This window comes from Melozone crissalis, unplaced genomic scaffold (genome assembly GCF_028551555.1).
Source record: "Melozone crissalis strain CALT ecotype California unplaced genomic scaffold, PUWL_Pcris_2 ptg000006l_1, whole genome shotgun sequence".
NCBI lineage: Eukaryota > Metazoa > Chordata > Aves > Passeriformes > Passerellidae > Melozone > Melozone crissalis.
Genome location: NW_026535784.1, coordinates 26,366,596 through 26,385,433, shown reverse-complemented (window position 1 = coordinate 26,385,433; position 18,838 = coordinate 26,366,596). Strand labels below are relative to the sequence as shown.

The following is an 18,838-nucleotide window of genomic DNA, read 5'->3' as shown; positions in this document are numbered from 1 at the left end:
AGGACGGACCCGTGCCGCGCTGCCCGGCCCTGACAGCCCGAGCCCCGAGAGCCCCGAGCCCCGAGAGCCCCGCGCCCAGCAAGGGGAAGCGATGCTGATGCTGGACTGCAGCTCCGAGGTGAGGCTTGGGACGCTCTGGCTGTGGTTCTGTCTTGCCGGGAGCCCGGCTGCGGAAGTGAATGAGGGGTTGTTTGCATGGAGCTGCTGCTGTTAATGCTGGGGCACTAACCCTGTCGATCGGTATTTCTGGTTAAGAGATTAAAAGCCAACAAACTCTTTCTTGCACTGCTCTTTAAAAAAGAAAATATTTAGAAGGCAGTTGCAAGGAACATGAAGGTCCAATGATGTGCATGGGGAATGTTTTTTGCTTGCAGTGATGCAGTATTCTGAGACTTGCCGTGGCTTACACTGGCAGTAACATTTCTTTTGCTATCCTGTTTCAGTCTGGTAGTTTCAGCAACCTATTTGAGACGGGAACCGCTGTGAATGCACCTGCAGATGCCTTTGGTCAGTCTCCAGCTCACTTGGCTGCTTGTGGTGGTGAAGCTTTTTTCCTACTTTGGCAACTGCAGACAGGAGCAAATTTGAACCAACAGGTAAAAAACACTATGTTTTATTCCTTCCACTTCTAATCTGGCATGTCAGTAAATTCACTTAATATTATTGACACACTTTTTATCTAAGAGAGGGTTTTTTTAAACTCAATTGTATTGCATGAGATATCTAGGGTGGCTTATTCTCGAGTAACTTCTAGCATGAACCAGAAATCCTGTCTATATTGCATTAGCAACTTCGCTTGCAATGTATAATTTAATTTTCACACTTAAGAGTGCTGCATGCAGATGTCCAAACAACTTAATTCTTTTACACAACTTGAGTATTTATTTTTCCTCCAAAAGTTTGTCCCTACTTCGAGTAAATGAAAGGATTCTTACTCGAGTTGCTGAGTTGAATCTCTTATACCTCTGAGCTGGTAGCAAGCTGTTGGTCACAGCAATCCCTGAATGGTGCCAAGAGATGCTGTTAATCTTGTAGAGAGTATTCTGTGTAAGTTATCTTTTAGAAGGCAAAGGTTAAACAATGAGTACTGCAGGAGACAGCACTTCTGCTTTGTGATGATGAATACATTAGACATTTAATGGTAGTTACCATTACTATCCTAGCTATATTCCTTTAATCTCCCAGCTCACAACAGACTGGTGTACATAAACAGTCATTTGTGAGAACAAGACAGCTTTATCCTACTCCTCTTCTTGCAAATGACTGTTATATATAAATTGTGTTTTTAGGATTGCCTTGGAGAAGCCCCGATACATAAAGCAGCAAAAGCTGGGAGTTTGGAATGTCTTGCTCTCCTTGTTGCTGGTGATGCTAAAATTGAGTAAGTTGAATGACATTTATTAACTTCAGTAAGAGCATCAAAGGATGTGCATTTTACAGAGTACATTTAACTTGCTCAGAACACACATGCTGAGGCTGCAAATATAGCATGGCTATAGCCACAGGAGTATGAAAAACTGACATAAACACCAAAGGAGCACTGACCACATGCTCACATGCTGTTGTTTAGCTATATGCCTCTGTGATAACTGAGGAGAGTAAATCCTGATCATAATCTCACCCTCTCCTTGCCTTTCTGTTAGGCTAAAGCCAGTAATAGTCTGATGAATAATTTATTTCAAAATAATTATTCCTTTTTGTATTTAATACCAACCCCCTGTATGAGCTGTATGCTATCCTTGACAAACCTTCTTGCTATTGATTCTCAGTACTTATTTTTATACACCTGCGTAAATCACCACTTCATCAGCACTTGCTCATTATTCCAATTTAATTGGTTATTGTTAATTCTGGATTTCAGCTTGTGCAACAACAGTGGACAGACAGCAGCAGACCTTGCACTGGATTATGGCTTTCTGGAATGTGCCAAGTTCCTCAGGACAATTCAGCACACTCAGACAATGAAACTGAGAGGACAGTCTGGATACTCGCTAAGTGACAGACACGGCTTGCAGAGAGAGGATCCAACTGCACAGAAACAGGAAAGTGAAACCAGCAGATCCATAAACAGGAAGAGGAGAAGATCAGATGGTGTGTAACAGTGTTGGTTTAATACCAATCTGAATATTTTTAAAATGTTTTTAGCATCTAAGTAAAACAAACGTGTGTTAGAGCAGTTAGATTTAGGAGCCTCCTAGTAAGGATGAACTTGCATAGGTACTTAAGGTTAGGGTATTCTTGGAAATGGACAGTATATGTGGAATGCCACTTAAGAGCCTACATCAACACAGAAAAAAAAATAAATCATTGGTACTCTTACTGATGTACTGATGAAGTAGCTACAGACTTATTTTATCCCTATGACAGATCTTGTCTCCTAGCTGCCAGAAGAAACAGCTTGTAATTCCAACATGAAATAAGGGGAATATGAAGAACCATGACTGGATGATACACCGAGCAGTCAGATGTGTGTGCTGGGACATTGTCTCCTTCTGAGAAGGAGGAAAGCTTGTTTATTGTTACTTCTTACAGAAGCATTTTTTGAGGGTTTTTTTTCCCCTGGAATACTTGTATTCATTCAGTTATAAGTAAATGAGCATAGAAAAATTAATTATCTTTCTGTGTAAATATGACAGAAAAATTAATAAAATTCAGTAAATACGGCCATTCTTTTCCCACTTCTAAAATGCCTCATCAAGAATCCCAACAACAAACAAAGCCTTTGAACAGGTTCATAATGGACAAGACAGCTGGCTAAGTGGAACTTGAAAGGCAGAGGACACTTTATCTTTTTGTCATGAAAGAATTCCCTAAAACAATTGGATTTGGCATTTAATCTACAAAGATTCTAGCAGAAGAGGAAATACTATATAAACCTGAAGTTGTGCTATGGAAAAGTACAGAGTATTTGTTGCCTAATAGATGCAACAATAAGGAATACAGTTATAAGGAATACAGTTCAAAGCAGGTAACTCTTATTTCTAGAGGTTTCATTTAAAAAAAATAGTTTCTTAATTTAAGTCATTCAACCAACATTTCTATTTCAACTGGGTTTTGATTGACTTAAAGCATTATTTTGATAAATAACAGGAGAGTTTTATCTAGTTTAGCTACTGTTCTGTCTCAGCATATTCAGCATGAGAGTGAATTTAAATAGCCTTGGGTCGTTGAGGTAGGCACAGGTTATAGTAGGCGTCCTTGTTCCAAAACTCCGGGCCCTTCCAGCCACACCAGCCCTGTCCAAGGAAAAGCAAGAGAGCTTTTAAATCTACTTCAAAATCTGGGTTTCCTGACAGAAATTCCAATTCTGTTTTTCCTGCTTTTTACTATTGAGTCTATTCCTATTTTACCAATTATACTAATCTGAGCTGTATGAATTATTTTCAAATGTCTGTAGAATGCAATGACAATTTTCAGAAAGTTCTCTACATGCCTGGAAACACATTAATGGAAAACACATTACAGAAAGACTCTCTCCCCCTTCCTCCCTCCCCAGCTTAATTCTTAGAAAGTATCATCTCCTCCCCATCCCCACTACCTTCTGCTGCTCCTGAGAGGCTAATGTTATTCTGAAACACCATCATTCTCACAGTTTCCCTTAGTTCCTCCCTAGACACTTTTGATGAGGAAAGTGGGTTCTGCATTTATTTTATCCTCCTGGACCACTGAAACCATTCTAACAGCTAGTAGCTCTAACAGCCTTTGGTCCTACACATCCTTTGGAAATTGTTTCTTCCTGTGTTCATTTCAAGCTTTGATCATTATAGGCCAGTAAAATGTTTCTTAAAGAGCTCCTTTTTTTTTTGTCTGTTGGGGTTTTTTTATGGGCTTTTGTTTGTTTGGCTTTATTTGTTAGTTTTTTGTTTGTTTGGGTTTTTTTGTTGGGTGTACACAAGGGTATCAATTAGAAATAAAAGTTACTATTTCCAACTTAATATGAAAACCAGAAAAGACATTGATTACCTAGCACTTACAGGATGATTCAGCTGCTTTAAGAGTTTACATTTCTGACACTATATTTACTGGTTTGTAACATGCTGTGTCATCCCTTTTAGTGGCTTTAAATGTGGAAATGACATTACATGCCCCTGAGCACTTTGCAGTTTTTCCACATTTTCAAAACAATTCAGTACCTACCCTCTGATCATTGTTAAAGGCCTAATCTGAGAATGGTTATTGCTGGATTTTTAAAATAACTTTTAATATTTAAAATAAATGATCTTCTCTTTCATTTAGAGCATCTTACAGCCTGAACAGAATTTTCTGTTTTATTCAAAATATAAAACACATTTATGGTATATACTCCTAGGTAAAAGGGAAGATGGGTGAATTCATATAAAATAAAGAACATTTCTTTATAGTATAACTTGCTGTAGTTTCTGATCTGATACATCTCCAAAGACACTAAGTTTCAGAAACTGACAATACTTAGCATATTGCAGTATGCAGGCTAAGTGGGGTCAGTGCTTCTTCAATAAGGAATGGAGAAGCCATAGAATGGCCACGTTGTATTTGTCTGGACATTATATGTTTAATGCCAAAATACATGTATATACATAAATGTGTGAGTGTGTATGTGCATTGAGCCTCACCTTTTCCAATATAACATGCAGATCTTCTCCTCCAGTATAATGTGGGTCTAGAATCAAGTATTTAATGTGCCCTGTAGTCTCATTCCAAGCCACTCCTAATATTGTGTGAGCCAAAACACCTCCACCTAAAACAGGAGAAACAGAGATTGCTGATTTTTTTTTCATTGGGATTGATTTAACATGCAAGGTCTAAATAAAAGTACATCAACACCTTCTCTTCACAGATTAGCTTGTATCAAGATGATTCTGAAAGTGTTTCTTTCATAAGATTCCTGACATTATTAAACATTGTATCTTTACTACATCTGAGAAAGGTTAGTTGTAGTAACTAAAATAAGTAGAGAATGTATTCTCCAAATTTCTTTCAAGTCATCAAGGCAGGTTAAATCCTCAGCACTTCCACCAGATGAAGTCAAGAATATTTCAAACATCTCTTTTGCACTTTTTTTTAAAGAAACCTAACTGTAGGAAAGAAATCTGCAAAATTTCATGGTTGTAAAAGGACTAAAATTAGAAGAGAAATCTGAATTCCTGGATGAAGTTTATCTGTTGTTTTCTACTGTATTACATCAATGAATATTAGGGGCAGAATAGTAAATTCTGATTTCCCTTTCCTCAGCCTGCAAACAGAAAAACGGGATATTTTGATGAGATGGGCACAGGTCAACTCCTCCATGTTTCTTTAAGACAACATGCAATATTTTACTTCCCCTCAATATTGTACTAATAACTCCACACAGCACATAGGGATTGCAAAATCCCTGGAAGAATACAAGCAAAACCAATCTCCAAACCCTACCCTCAAAAAGCCCAACTCCAGCCCTCCAATGACAACAAAAATCAAACCAACCTACAAGAGCGCAGTACAAAGGGTACGAAAAGATTTTTCAATACAGGATTCTACACTCTTGAAATTAAAGGCTGCTCAAAGGCCAAGAATATTTAATAGAATCATAGCACGGTTTGGGTTGTAAAGGGCTTTAAGTATCCCCTAGTTCCAACCCCCCTGCCATGGGGAGGTCACCTCCCTCTAGAGCAGATGCTCAAAGCTCCATTGATCCTGGCCTTGAGCCTTGGGCCATCCCCCTGGTCTTGGGGCATCCACAAAGAACTCTGGGCAGCTGTTCTGGTGTCCAACAGGGAAACATTTCTTCCTAATCTCTAATCTAAACCACCACCATACCAAAGTCTGGACTTCTGGCACCTCTGTTTTGAGAAAGTTACAATGTATTACGGAATGACAAATACAGATTGAAAAATTGCATTAATTAATGTTATTAAAGTTGAAAATAATAACATCAATATTGCTAATTTCCTAAAACACAACATGGAAAAAACAGTTCAATTAATGTTGCAGTATTTTTACAAATGGCACTTATCATACCAATACTTCAGATTATTAAAACTGGTCTTAAAACAAATTTGGATAATGCCCTTCTCTTCCAAGCCAGATAAACAGTACTCTTGTCTGAGGGGAAGTTTTGGGGAACTCTATGAACTTCTGCTCCTGTAGAGAATGCAAGTCAGCTCAAGTTCTGACTTAATAGAAATTTATAAAAACACCATTTAGACTGACTTTTTTTCCCATGTTTAAAACTGAGCTTGAAGGAAATACCAAATAAAAATATACCAGCCAGACTAAACTCTATCATTTTCGGGGCTACCTTGGGAAAACCGTAATTTTTAATTCATCTACAGTTTTGATTAACTTTTGTACAGTAAATTAAATGGGTTCTAATTGAAATGAAATTCAGCACAGGGAGGCCATGCACTTTCATTAGCATTCTTCAACACTCAAGTACTTACCAATCATAACTGGAGTTCCCTCAGTCTTGAAATGATTAGCAAGCTCTCTTCCCTGCAATGCTAATTCAGAACCCTGGCTAGGTAAGAAAAACAAGAAGAGACTTGTCATTCTCACTAGACTTGCTTCACAATTGTCCATTATACTCGTTCACTGCATAGATAACTGATTAGAAAGTCACTTGGATTATTCCTTTCTAAACTTCCTGAGAAAATCTGAAAAATATTTCCTAACATAAGGTCTATTTGCTAGAACATAAGGTCTATTTGCTAGGCATGGATATTAATACAGACATTTTTGATATCTTGTCTTTTTATTTCTTCATATAGTGGCTAATCTTTTTAAAACCCAGTGAAAGTCTGTGTGCCTACTCCCCAAGTAGGAATGGATTAAATGCAGACAGAATACAAAACTGGGAAATGATGCATTTATTACAATGGATCCAGTAGCAGTGTTGCTGGTGCAGCTGTGAAGTCTTATTTCCATAAAGAATTAGAGATGCTTGCTGGAAATAAGCCCAAGACAAAAATGCTATCCACTGCCAGTGACCAGCTGAAAAAGCTGCATGATTGTTTCTTTTTCCCAGCATGGTATTGATGTTGGTTTTTTGTAACACTGAGAAAAACTGGTGCTCCCTTGTAGCAGCACTATGAGCAATTCGACCCAGTTCAGAAAGGAGTATATTCTATATTCTCATATGCAGGAATAAAAATCTTCACTGCTGCTATCAATAATAGGTGAATCCTCTGCAAGTACAAACTCTGGAGCAAAAAAAAAGATTAAAATATTGAAGACCTGAAATATTTTCCTACCATTAAGCATCCCCATCACTATGCTCTTTTAGAATACCTAAAATGTGAATTTACTCTAAATAAATACAATATATGAAAAGCATTTTGGTTTGTATTTTCACACATACTGTTACTGTATGTTCTTAATTTCATGACGGTATTTATTAAATGTTCAGGGTTTTATTAGTCAGCTTAGTGCATCCTAAATTATAAAAAGTATGACAGTTTTTCTTCTGATAAATGCTAAAGACTATTCTTTTTGTTCCAAATATCTTCGTAGGGTCCTTCACTGTGTATGAGAGCATCAGATTGTCAGAATGGAAACAAATTCCTTGCTTTATTTGTCACACAAATGCAAAAAGGGAAACATTATTTTCCAGACTTCTCAACAATTTGCCTCAATCCTAAACTCACAAGTTAGGTCTGTGGCTGCAGTAATAATCTATTTGCTAGTGTACATTCAGTTCTCTCTGGACATCAGACTGTGTGCCTGCATCAAAAATTGTGTTGCAAAGGCTGAATTCCATATCAGTTTGCATATCATGAAGCAATTTATAGATTAAGCAAACCCCACGGGAGCCACATTTCTTGTGGAAGCATTTGACCATAGCTTTATAAAACTGGGCAATTTGCATATTATTAAGCAATTTATAGAAAATGGAAAGTGGAACCCAAAGCTCCCAAGAAATTTAACTCTACCCTCATCTATAAGCACTTAGTACAACTAAAGGTAGGAATGGAGGGTGAATTATACCTCTTCTTTAATTATACCTCTTCTCCCACGTACTGTGATCATGATTTGCATTTTAAGGCATTCAGTCTTTCTAGCAGTTACCAAGCTACTAAACAGGCAATGATTCTTACCTGACAAACAATATTTTGGATGTTATTCCAAAAAGCTGATTCAAAACAAGCTGCACCTCAATCGAACCAATCCATTGCCGTGAGCCAACAAACGCTGCAGGCTTGTCTCCAGCATCAACCAGTGCCTGTGCAACATCACAATGAGGAAGAAACCCAAATGTCAACAACATATAGTAGGGAATTCCACCACTTTGTGTGAACAAAGTTGCTTTATATATATGGACGTGTTTTGAACCTAGCTGTTGAAAAGCAGACCAATGGATGTTGAAATCATTCACCGTGGTTCTGTTTTGGAAATGTCCCTTGGAGCAGTAATGCAGAGCTGTGTCCATGAGCAGAGACTACAATCCCAGGTCCACAGGCAGACTTCAGGCTGGGAGGGGGGCCTCTGAGCTCTTTAATAATGGAGTGCATTATTTGTACACTGCAGAAGCCACCTCACAGACTGAAAGGCTCGGATTTCTATTCAAAGCACTCAGGAAAACATCCATAAAATAGTGCTCTGGGGAAGAGGCTACTGATCCATGTCAAAGGTTATGGTTTATTTTAACCTTTTCTTCATTCTGAGCCTTTTATGTTACATTCAGCACTTGAGAGGGACCTTTTCTGCTCAGGACACAAAGCCCAAAGGTCTTCTGAGGGCTACTGCCCTCTTTTAGATGCCTAAATATGCTACAGGAGTGCACAGATTTCAATAGCATTCAGGTGTGGATTGAGAAATGTTCAGGAAATGTGGTTTTACCTTTAGTGTTCACATCCCTGCTACACACAATGAATGTATTTTTATGGAATGAATTAAAATTTACTAAAAATGTTCAGTAAATAATTGTAACATGAAGAATTATATTTAGAAGACAGAAGGTAATTGCAGTATTCCTTGACAGGCATACCCAAGTATGGGTATTAGCTACAAGCCTACAGTTTTAATTCAGTGCTGTTAACAAAAACGAACAATGGTATGCATTTAAATTCAAAACAGCAAAAGAAGTGAAGGAGAGTTCAAAAATCAGGAAAAGTGCACTACTGTCAGAGGCAAAGTTGCAAAAATTGTCAGTAAATTCCTGTGTAGCATCTGGGAACTAATCCAGCTGTCACTGAATATGACAGCCAGTTTTAAAACTGATTTTAGCATGACACATTGGGTTCTTTCTTCTTTTCATTTGACAAAAACACTGAAAATGTCATATCACAACTTCTAATATAACATTATTCCAAGGAAACATTTCATTAATGTATCTTATTCTACAGATAATGTCACCCAAAACAAACAATTCAGAACCACCAGTCCAATTTAAAGGACAAAAAATATCTTCTAAAATGTACGAATTTGATATTTAAAACATAATCTACACAAACCTTTATAGACAATAAGCATAAAATAATCTCCTTAAGTGTTCTGTACCTGTTGAATTTCCTTGTGTGTTGGTATAGGTCTGTCCATGTAGCCTTGGTGCTTGAACCAAGAGCAGATTGTCTGCAGAGAGCGATAGGCACAGCCCCAGCCACTGTCATCGATGCGGTCCTGCATGTAGTGGTGATAACTGTACACACCTTGCACTAAATACACCTGCACAGAGGGGACAACACACAGGTAACTGTACACACCTTGCACTAAATACACCTGCACAGAGGGGAGAACACACAGGTAACTGTACACACCTTGCACTGAATACACCTGCACAGGAGGGAGAACACACAGGCTTCTCATCACACTTGCACCAGTTTGCAGAGAAGTCATATCACCTGGCACTTGCCCCATAAAGATTGCAGTTGGGGACTGTAATTCTTTGGAAGATTCAAAGGGTCACTATTTACTCATGATTACTCCACCTGGTTTTGTCTCCTAAACTTCTTTGTTCATATTTTTAGTTTCTTGTCCTGGTTCTGAGAAAATTTTTGGAATACATGCTAAAATCATGGACATTATTTTCCCTGGAAAATCCAATTTATTATTATTTCTCAGGAAAATCCAAATTAATGCAATGCCATTTTGTGCAGAGAAGCCCTTTTGCTTAAAAGGTCAAGCCAATTATTTCACTTTCTTATCTGCACATCATTTACTATCTAAATTACTTCTTTCAATAAAAAAATCTCAATTAAAATAAAAAGGTACTTTCTGCAAAATGTTTCAATTTAAACTTACCATACCAGACTCCATGCCAGGTGAACTAAGATGTAAATGTGGATTTCTGAGATATCCATCTTTATATGGTTCATCTGGAAAATGATAAGCATTTGCTCTCTTGAAATATGGTCTGTCACAAGGCAGATTGTATAACCCATGCAATTCCTACATGCAAATTCAAATAAAAATAAGAAACACAATTCATGTTTTGGATTAAGAGAAAGACCACATTGTAAGCAGCAATAAAGATATAATTTTAATAACACAGTTTAGCAAATTATTAAAATAGGCTTAATTAAACACTCAGGAAGTATGTTTACTACCAGACCTCTCCTCTGCAGGGAAGCTCATGCAGGCTTACCTCCCTTCTAAAGGACCCACTACTTTCTGCAGTCCTGTTACATAACACCTGCTGCTGGGGCCCCACTGGAAATACCATGAGTAACAGATTTGTTATGAAAGCCTGACAAAATACACCATCACAGAAAAGGATTACAGTTTTATCTAGGCAGTAATGTAGATACACACACCCAATTATAATCTTAACTGATATTGGAGCACACAAATAACATGTACTGACACAAAGTAAAGATATTGGGCTTATGGTTCAAGCAGATTCAGTTTATTTTAAAATCTCTTAAGCTCTGTTTGCCACACAGCAGCCACATTTGAAGAGATATATTGTCTTATTTCACAGAGCTTAAGAGTGAAAGGCGTGATGAGATCATCTAGGATAATGTGTGTAACACAGGTAATACATTTTAGGCAGATGACCCAGCACTGACCCCAGCTAGAGGAGCTGCAGTAACACTTCCCAGCAGTGGGTTAGAGCGAACTGCAGAGAGAGAGCAGGAAACACAGGCAGTGCCACCAGTGCCTGAGGCCTCTGCAAACACAAGGCTAGACTGGGTTTTATATACCCAGTCATGCTACAAACAGAAAAAGTCCCCAGTTTCTACACCTCTAAGCTGCATAATATTCTTTCCCTGCTCTCAGTACATGCAATTGTGTGGACCTAGACTGGTATCAGTCTCAATCTGAAAGGACTGACACATCTCAACATTCTTCCACCTCATCCACATTCTTTTTTCGAGGTGCCAACCCAAAGGCAAAAACAAGCTAAGTCTGGTCAACTGTGAGCTACAAAAAGCAGCCCCTCCAAACAGACAAACACCCCACAACACCACAAAACCCCAAGAAAGAAACCAAAACAAACAAAACCCCCAATAAGCCTTTCAGGACATATGTAAAAAGCTGCATGTAGTACCACACCAAAAGTAAAATAATGTTCTACCATAGGAGAACAAAAAAAAGGGAGAAATTCAAATAACACTTTACTGGAAGTATAATTTAGAGAAAATATTTATCAACCAAATTTTATGTACTTTTGAAGTTTCTGTTGTTCCCTCACAAAAATGACATCTGGTACATTCTATAAAATAACTTCTAATGAATCAAGTTTCCACATTCAGTATACTGCTTTGGTTATAATAAAAAAGAATCTAAAATACAGCAGTATCTGCTAGTATTTGTTCTATATTGACTAAATGGGAAGCCCTACCACTGCTTCAATTACAGTAATTAAAAGATCCACTTCTGTTACTATTTTTTGGCTTTACCTTTCTGTAACTTTCCAGCTGATCATCTGAAATACCCGTAGGATATGAGACTGTCACGAGGTGATTTTTTCCTGGTAACATGAAATGAAATTGTTCTGGTACCACAATTGATGTTCCTTTCACATATTTCATGATACATCTTTCCATGTCAGTCAATTGCCCATGAATTGCTTTCACTAGGAGATTTTGTACCCTGCAAAGTACAAGGGAGAATATTTCAAAAGTAGAGCAGTGATTGTGAATGATTTTTTCTCACAGCTGTGAGTTATACAATACCTAAATGCACGTCTGACCTGGTCAGATGGCTGCACTACTTCAATGCTTCTGCTCCCACAGGAAAAGGCAGAGCCCAGCTGTGCCTTACTCAAAGCTTGTCTGCACACAGAAGTGAGTCCCTAGTGATTCAGTCTTCCCAAATGTGGCTACCCTGCTCTCATATCAGAAACACAATCAGTATGAGCATTTGTCAAAATAAAAATTAAACATATGACTAATTGTTTTGGTTTTTTTTTTTTTTTTGCAAATCCACACCATTTAGTGTCGTTTAGAGTCAAATCCTATGGAAAAAATTCAAGGAAAAAATACATAGGCAGACTCAAATGTTTTCCATCTGTACCTACCCAGCTGCACCCCCAAATTTAGGGCTGAGATTACAAAGACTCATCAAATACACCCCAACTCTCACTTTTATACACCTCACAGACAAAAATTTCAAGAACATTTTCCTGACTTTCTCAATTCTTTGCTAAGAAATGGTTATGAGTTATCAAATTTGTCAGACATTGATAAACTGAATTTTTTACAGACAGCAAAAGGATCATGTCTCAAGATTATTGAAGTTAACAGCTGTCTACATGAGCTTTTATTAATTACACAGTTAAAATTACATCACAAAAATACTACATACTTTTCATCAAACTGAAGAATGATATAGTTTTACTTCAGTATTTCAAGAAAAAGCAGAAATGAATCTAAAAAATTGCAAGCTCAGGATAACACTTACTTTCCCCATGGCTCTTCTGGAGAAACAGATACAACAACATCAACTGGTAATGTCATATTTATGTAGTGGTGCTCCTTCTTTTCCCTTTCAATGACTGGAGCCAGAGCAGCTAATGAAGATGTCATTTCCAACATGAGGTCTACATTGATTATCTGCTGCTGCAGAGAATAAAGACACCAATATTACATCTCCAGGTACAAGAAGGCAAAAGTAAGAACCAAGAAGCACATGAACCAAGAAGGCAAAATTAAGATTGAAGATATTTGGTATCAAACTCATTAATTAAATACTTGGGTTAGGAAAAAGCTGGTAATGTTGAAGACAAACTTCCATGTGCTAACCTACCACGGGTGGATTTCTGCATTCATGTTGAGTGTCAATGCTTTTAAAAGCACTCTTTAAAGTCATTTCAATGCAAATTTGTGTACAGAAAAGCCTAGGGAGGGCAAGCCTAAAAATGTTTAAATGATATTTTTTCTTGTATATTAGAAACATACCGTATCCTGTAACTTTTTATCCTTTTTTTTGCCAAGCTTTCGTTTGGTCTCATCATCTTGATCAAATCTGAATTATCAACAGAAAGAGAAATTTCTATAAGATGAAATTAATCTGTTAACCATCCCCCCCAGTTTTTAAACATACTTACTGTATAAATCTTTTTATCTCCTTACATGCAGACTCATCAGTCAGCTCTGGAACTGTGCTCATGCCATTGTTAGGCCACACATAGACTGAACTGTGGCAAATTCTGAATACAAGAACCTCGGAGGACAGCTTGTTTTCAAGATCACTGAAAACATATCCTAATGCCTTTTTTGTTGATGCCTCTGAAACACATTAAGGATATAATTAGCTTGAAAAATTCTCTCAGTTTTTTAATAGCTGCTGGACACACATTTAATAATTTTTTTTTGACTTGGAATAAAAATGCAATTGCTGTTGTGATCAGAAAAATGACTGGGTAAACAAAACTGAGGTAAGATTTCACTTAGTAGGTCTGTCTCAAACATTCACACACCTCCCTGAGCAAAAGTGTACTGTTTCTCTCAGATACTATCAAACTTACAGAAGAATATTCTACTCTGCTGTCACCACATCTAATAAGTCTTAACCAAGCCTATGGCTGCAAACAAACTTCCATGTACAAATTTCTAGGTATATTTAGAATTTTGAAAAAAATCCTGAAAATATTCAATCTGAGTCGCTCACATGTTTCTGACCTCATATCATTGTCCAGAAATACCATCCAAACCCAGACTAATCTTTGGAAAAGCAGGGCCTACATTCCAGCTGAGGACCAAATTCTGGCCAACATAAACCTGTGCGCCACAGTCTGGTTTGCTTGAAGCTTTATTACTGGTATGTACAGTTGTCTTTCAGAGCTTGTAGCGTGTTTAACTCACAATTACAGCCTGAACCTTCAATGGACATGACACTGTTGGATACAATAAAGTAACTTTGGCACATTAGCCACATTTTTTTCCTTACTGTGAGGGTTACAAAACATTACTTTGAATACAGTACTAACAAGTTATCAAAGACTATGCTGTATCTCTCTGATGCATTAACTTAAATTTAGTCACAATTATATAACTTTTGTACTAGAAATCTGTAAAAACTACATTATTAGAAAAGTCACAGAAAAACTGCTCCAAAAGAAAAAGCTCAGTGCCCTTCAAAGGGAACAAGGTACAATATTTATCCACTAATAGGTGTGAATACCATGCACTTGGACAATTCAACCACCACTCTGCTTCACTGTGGTTACAATTCACTCCACCATAGACTAAGTCAAATAAATAACCCTTCTCTGAGGATGCAACTCACAAAATGCTGTTTTGGATTAGGTCAATCTATTCAACACTTCTGCTCCACATCACGAACTCAAATAAGCCCAAGTTCCTTATCAAGGTTCACTAGACGGCATTCATTGTTTCAGCTAGAGACACATCCTTTTAAAATGCAGAATGACTGAGAGCTGAGCTAAAAACAGCCTCCTTCCCCATCCTGCCCTGTGACACCTCAATGTCCCCTGAGAGCCCTGAGCAGGCCTCCTGAGCAGAATGGCACTTTACTGTGACAATGGGGCACTACAGGAGCCCCTTCATGCTTTATGGACCAGTCCCTTGCTATCACATGGAACTGCAGTAGCCAATCCTGCCTAAATTCAGTAGAGTGACTTGTTAACTTGTTCCCCTTCTCTATTTCTCCAGAAAGACTGGACCACAGTTTCAAAGTTGTATTACTAATACAGTCCAATTATAACAAAATTCATTGTCTTAAAGTTATTCTGTTTGCTCGGAATTTCAGAGTCAACTTCAGCTTCAAGATGAAAAGTGATCCTAATAACATATGCACAAGTAAAAAGTATATGCAAATGAAATTATGAAAAATGTCAATGTAAAATTTATTTCAAATTAAAACAAAAAACACAGGTTGGAAAAAGAGTGTCAGAAAATTTATAGAGATAAAGAGTAATCTTTACAGGTTTGTGAAGAACACAACACCTGGTAAAATGCCAAGAAAATAAATATAATAGTTTCTTAATAAAAGTTAATGTAAGTATAAGATATCAGTCTTATAGACACACCGTCAGTCGTTGCAAGCTGAAATGCAAGATCCAAGCCTCCTCTGATTCTGAAGAGTATATCCATAGCTTCTAGAGTTACCTAAGGAGAAAAAAGAAGCAATGAACAGCCATTTCAAGATGCCTTCTCTCAAGCCACAACTGACTGCTGTTATACCAGAGTGTGCAAGCAGAGCAGCAATTACTGCAGCTGCTCATCTTCCACAAGGCCAGTGAATAAACAGGGAAGTGAGTGGTGCAGCAGTGCACAGTTGCTGCAACCAGCACCTCAATGGCACCTTGGAACACATTTCCTACCTCTATAAAAAAAGCCATAATCTACACTTCTATCATATAGAAATACTTTAGATAAAATGTCATTGTGTCTCATTGTTTCAATCCAAATGTCATGTTTCCCATAATATACATTCACATATATATATATATATATATATATATATATAAAGTATGCATTCCTTAGTTAGGAAATCAGTTTCAGGGAAATGAGAAAAAACAAACAGGGGGGGAGTATGTGTGTGTCATACACAACCTCTAGAACTAAGGCTGAGTTTCACATTTGACACGAGAGCGGCTTATGACACCACAGAGACCAGCCAGCTGCTTCTTCCCCCTTCCCAAGTCCCTGCTCTGTCCCCTCCTAACTGCTCACTGCAGATATTTTAACATGAACTTCACCACACAGCTTAAGCAGATGGAAAGACACCCTTCTATTCAGAGAGGACTTTTTCAGATAGATCAATCCCCAATCAGGTTCAATGTACCAGACAAAAACAGCTGTGGCAGTACAGAGAGGAACAAAAGGTGACAGATGAGTGTGGGCACTGCTCACTGTAAAAGTCCACAGAAAGAGTGCTTAAACTGCTCAGAAAAACACTACCAAGCACCCGTAAAAATAATTATACTAGGACCCTCTGGAAGGACTTACTGCACAACTGTTTGCTTACAAGGTATGAGACACTTCCACGTGCAATGCCATTCCTACTCATGAAATAAAAAACCCACAACATAGGACTAATTTTCTTTCCATTTCCTTACTCTTACTCCATTCTTTCAATTTCCTTACTCTTGACTTACTTAAAAGCATTCTAAAGAGAAATATGCAAGATATGCATGACTGTTAAAATATAATAATCTACTACAGTTTATCTGCTGGTGAAGGATTTTCATGTTTCAGTGATTCTGGAGTGCCAGAAACAGTTTGGCTCCTGAAGCATAATCCTGAATTATTTTAGACAACACAGTCACCTGCATTAACAGGGTCTTGGGGTGTGGGACCCACAAAAGTCCCAGCCAGAACATGAAAAAAATGTTTGTCTGGGTTGATGCAAATGTTTTTATTTGAATTATTGTTATGCAAGAATAATGTTCATGAATAAAAAGAAAAGCTCTGCAAAAGCAGCTACTTTTGATAGCGGCTCATGATGGACATCACAGAATCACAGCATGGGTGAAATTGGAAAGAACCACAGTGCGGCAAAGAATCACAGAATCTTCTGTGTTGGAAAGGAACCACAAGGACAATGAGTGCAACACTTCAGTGAGTGGCCAATAACGGGGATCAAACCACAACCTTATTGTTAGGGTGGTGTTCCAATGTCCTTGCTCAAGCAGGGTCATCCTAGAACACATAGCACAGGATCGTGTCCAGACAGTTGCCGAGTCTCTGCACTGAGGGAGACTCCACACTGTCTCTGGACAATCTGTTCCGGGGCTGTCACTGCACAGTAAAGAAGCTCTTTCTCTGTTCAGGTGAAACTTCCTGGGCATCATGTTCTGCCCGAGGCCTCTTGTTCTATTGCTCGGCACAACGGAGAAGAGCCTCGCATCATCCTGATGACCTCTTCCAAAAAATCCGTGCCTAAAGCCAGGCAAGCCGAGTCCCCCAAGGGCGATGGCCACGGCAGGAGCTATAGCAAGGCGTAAGCGCGGGAGGCGCCCCTGGCCCCCGTGTGACACAGCCTGGGCACTGCAGAAAGGGGATCGGGGGGGCTCCGCACCTCCCCCGAGGTACCCCTGGGGCTGAGGCCCGAACGCGACGGCCGAGCCCCCAGCGGGGTGCCTTCAGCGGGGACACCAGCCCGCCCAGCCCAGCTCGGCCCGGCCCCGCCGCCAGCTCGGCCCGGGCGGTGGCGCTCCCCTCCGCGCTGAGGACGGATACCCACCGACTCACCTACCTAGTCTCGCACCCATCCGTCCATTCCCCGGGGATGGCGGGAGGGGGCCGGGCCGGGCCGGGGCGGGCTCACCGCGTCCGTCAGCGCCGCCGCGGGCCCGGCCCGCCCGCAGCCTCCCGGCGCACGCGCGCTGCCGCCGCCCGGCCCGCGGTGCCGGCGGGGCCCGCCTGCCCCGGGCCCGAGCGCTCCCCGTTCGGCCGGGCAGGAGGGGCCGCGCTGCCGCGGGGTTTTCCCCGGAACCACCCTTCCCTTCCCTGCGGTGCTGCGGGGAGTGCGTGGGGCTGAGCGTTCTCTCCTTGGGCAGCCATGGCTGCGCTCAGTGCAGCGTGTCTGGGATGAGCGGCCTGCTGCCCAGCGGTGCTCTTGTTTCCTCGTCATTTCATAAATGCATTGGGAGACGCTCCGCAGTCCCGCTGGCCCGGCTGCTGCCTCGCGTTACTGCTCCCTCCAGGCCAGGCTTCCACATCCGCCATCGCATTTCTCAGCCACATCGGCATGCTGAGGTCCAAAAGTCGTCCCCATGAATCCCTTGATAAATGCTCTGTGCGTTGAGAATTTAATTCCAGTTTTTTTTTTATTTATGATAAATTATTTCTGTCCTCCTCGCAAATAATGCTAACTGGATTCCAACAGTGAACCCTTAAACCGGTTTCCAAGGGTCAGCTTTTGGTCATCTCAGGTCGTTTTTTTCTTGTCACCTGCCCTTTGGTTCCTTACCCGATGTCAAGACCTCCCAGCAGTCGAAGAATAGCACTGAGGTTGCCTGATGAAGTGATGATGTGTTTTACACAGTGTGAACCAACGCGTGTTGCAAAAGCCCTCCCCCAAAATAACTAAAAAATTGTGAGCTTTTTAAAACTTAGTCATGCTGTCTGTTCCACAGGCTAAGCACAAGTAAAATATGGCTCACCCTTCCATTGCACACAGTGTTCCAGCATGTTGCTTTTCATAATAAAATGTATAAAATCTATTTAATTGGTGCTATGCTGCTGCAGTGCTGTGCTGCCACAGCTTTTCTATTCTGCATCCACATGCCAGACAGGTCTAATGTGTGATATCCATCTCTTAGAGCTTTCTGTTGGAAATTGTGGTGGTTTTACCCCAGGCAGCAGCCAAGCCCCATCCAGCCACTCGCTCAGTCCTCCACCAGCAGGACTGGGGACAAATCTGTCTATATACAGATATACAGGGGGTAAAAACCAGAAAACTAATGAGGTTGAGATAAGGACAGTTTAACAGGGAAAGCAAAAGCCACACACACAAACAAAGCCAAAGAAAG

The 18,838-nt window shown here is 39.7% G+C and overlaps 2 protein-coding genes across 4 annotated transcripts; one reads left to right on the top strand and one right to left on the bottom strand.

Annotated features, from left to right (window-relative positions):
- Nucleotides 1-2,944, top strand: ANKRD37 (ankyrin repeat domain 37). Its single transcript, XM_054295727.1, has 4 exons — nucleotides 1-118; nucleotides 444-596; nucleotides 1,290-1,381; nucleotides 1,862-2,944. The coding sequence occupies exons 1-4, from the start codon at nucleotides 92-94 to the stop codon at nucleotides 2,097-2,099; spliced, it is 510 nt and encodes a 169-aa protein (XP_054151702.1). The 5' UTR covers nucleotides 1-91; the 3' UTR covers nucleotides 2,100-2,944.
- UFSP2 (UFM1 specific peptidase 2) lies at nucleotides 2,944-17,622 on the bottom strand. 3 transcript variants are annotated; one of them, XM_054295723.1, is made up of 12 exons: nucleotides 17,560-17,622; nucleotides 15,389-15,467; nucleotides 13,445-13,625; nucleotides 13,296-13,362; nucleotides 12,799-12,956; nucleotides 11,796-11,988; nucleotides 10,195-10,341; nucleotides 9,454-9,618; nucleotides 8,052-8,176; nucleotides 6,399-6,475; nucleotides 4,593-4,717; nucleotides 2,944-3,236 (listed from the first exon to the last, which is right to left on the bottom strand). In XM_054295723.1, the coding sequence occupies exons 2-12, from the start codon at nucleotides 15,450-15,452 to the stop codon at nucleotides 3,150-3,152; spliced, it is 1,389 nt and encodes a 462-aa protein (XP_054151698.1). In that variant the 5' UTR covers nucleotides 15,453-15,467; nucleotides 17,560-17,622; the 3' UTR covers nucleotides 2,944-3,149. The 3 variants fall into 3 exon arrangements, with proteins under 3 accessions (XP_054151698.1, XP_054151701.1, XP_054151700.1); XM_054295726.1 differs by having other exon boundaries at nucleotides 12,799-12,953; XM_054295725.1 differs by lacking the exon at nucleotides 17,560-17,622 and adding an exon at nucleotides 16,956-17,165.
- Between the last annotated feature and the right edge of the window lie 1,216 nt (nucleotides 17,623-18,838).

Bases quoted from the DNA above. Each gene is read 5' to 3' on its own strand.
- ANKRD37 (XM_054295727.1), top strand. From the start codon at position 92: ATGCTGATGCTGGACTGCAGCTCCGAG. The intron at 597-1,289 runs GTAAAAAACACT...TTGTGTTTTTAG, and splicing joins GAGCAAATTTGAACCAACAG to GATTGCCTTGGAGAAGCCCC. The intron at 1,382-1,861 runs GTAAGTTGAATG...TCTGGATTTCAG, and splicing joins GCTGGTGATGCTAAAATTGA to CTTGTGCAACAACAGTGGAC.
- UFSP2 (XM_054295723.1), bottom strand. From the start codon at position 15,452: ATGGATATACTCTTCAGAATCAGAGGAGGCTTGGATCTTGCATTTCAG. The intron at 11,989-12,798 runs GTAAGTGTTATC...TGTACTTTGCAG, and splicing joins CCAGAAGAGCCATGGGGAAA to GGTACAAAATCTCCTAGTGA. The intron at 4,718-6,398 runs GTAAGTACTTGA...CTCCTGTTTTAG, and splicing joins GGGAACTCCAGTTATGATTG to GTGGAGGTGTTTTGGCTCAC.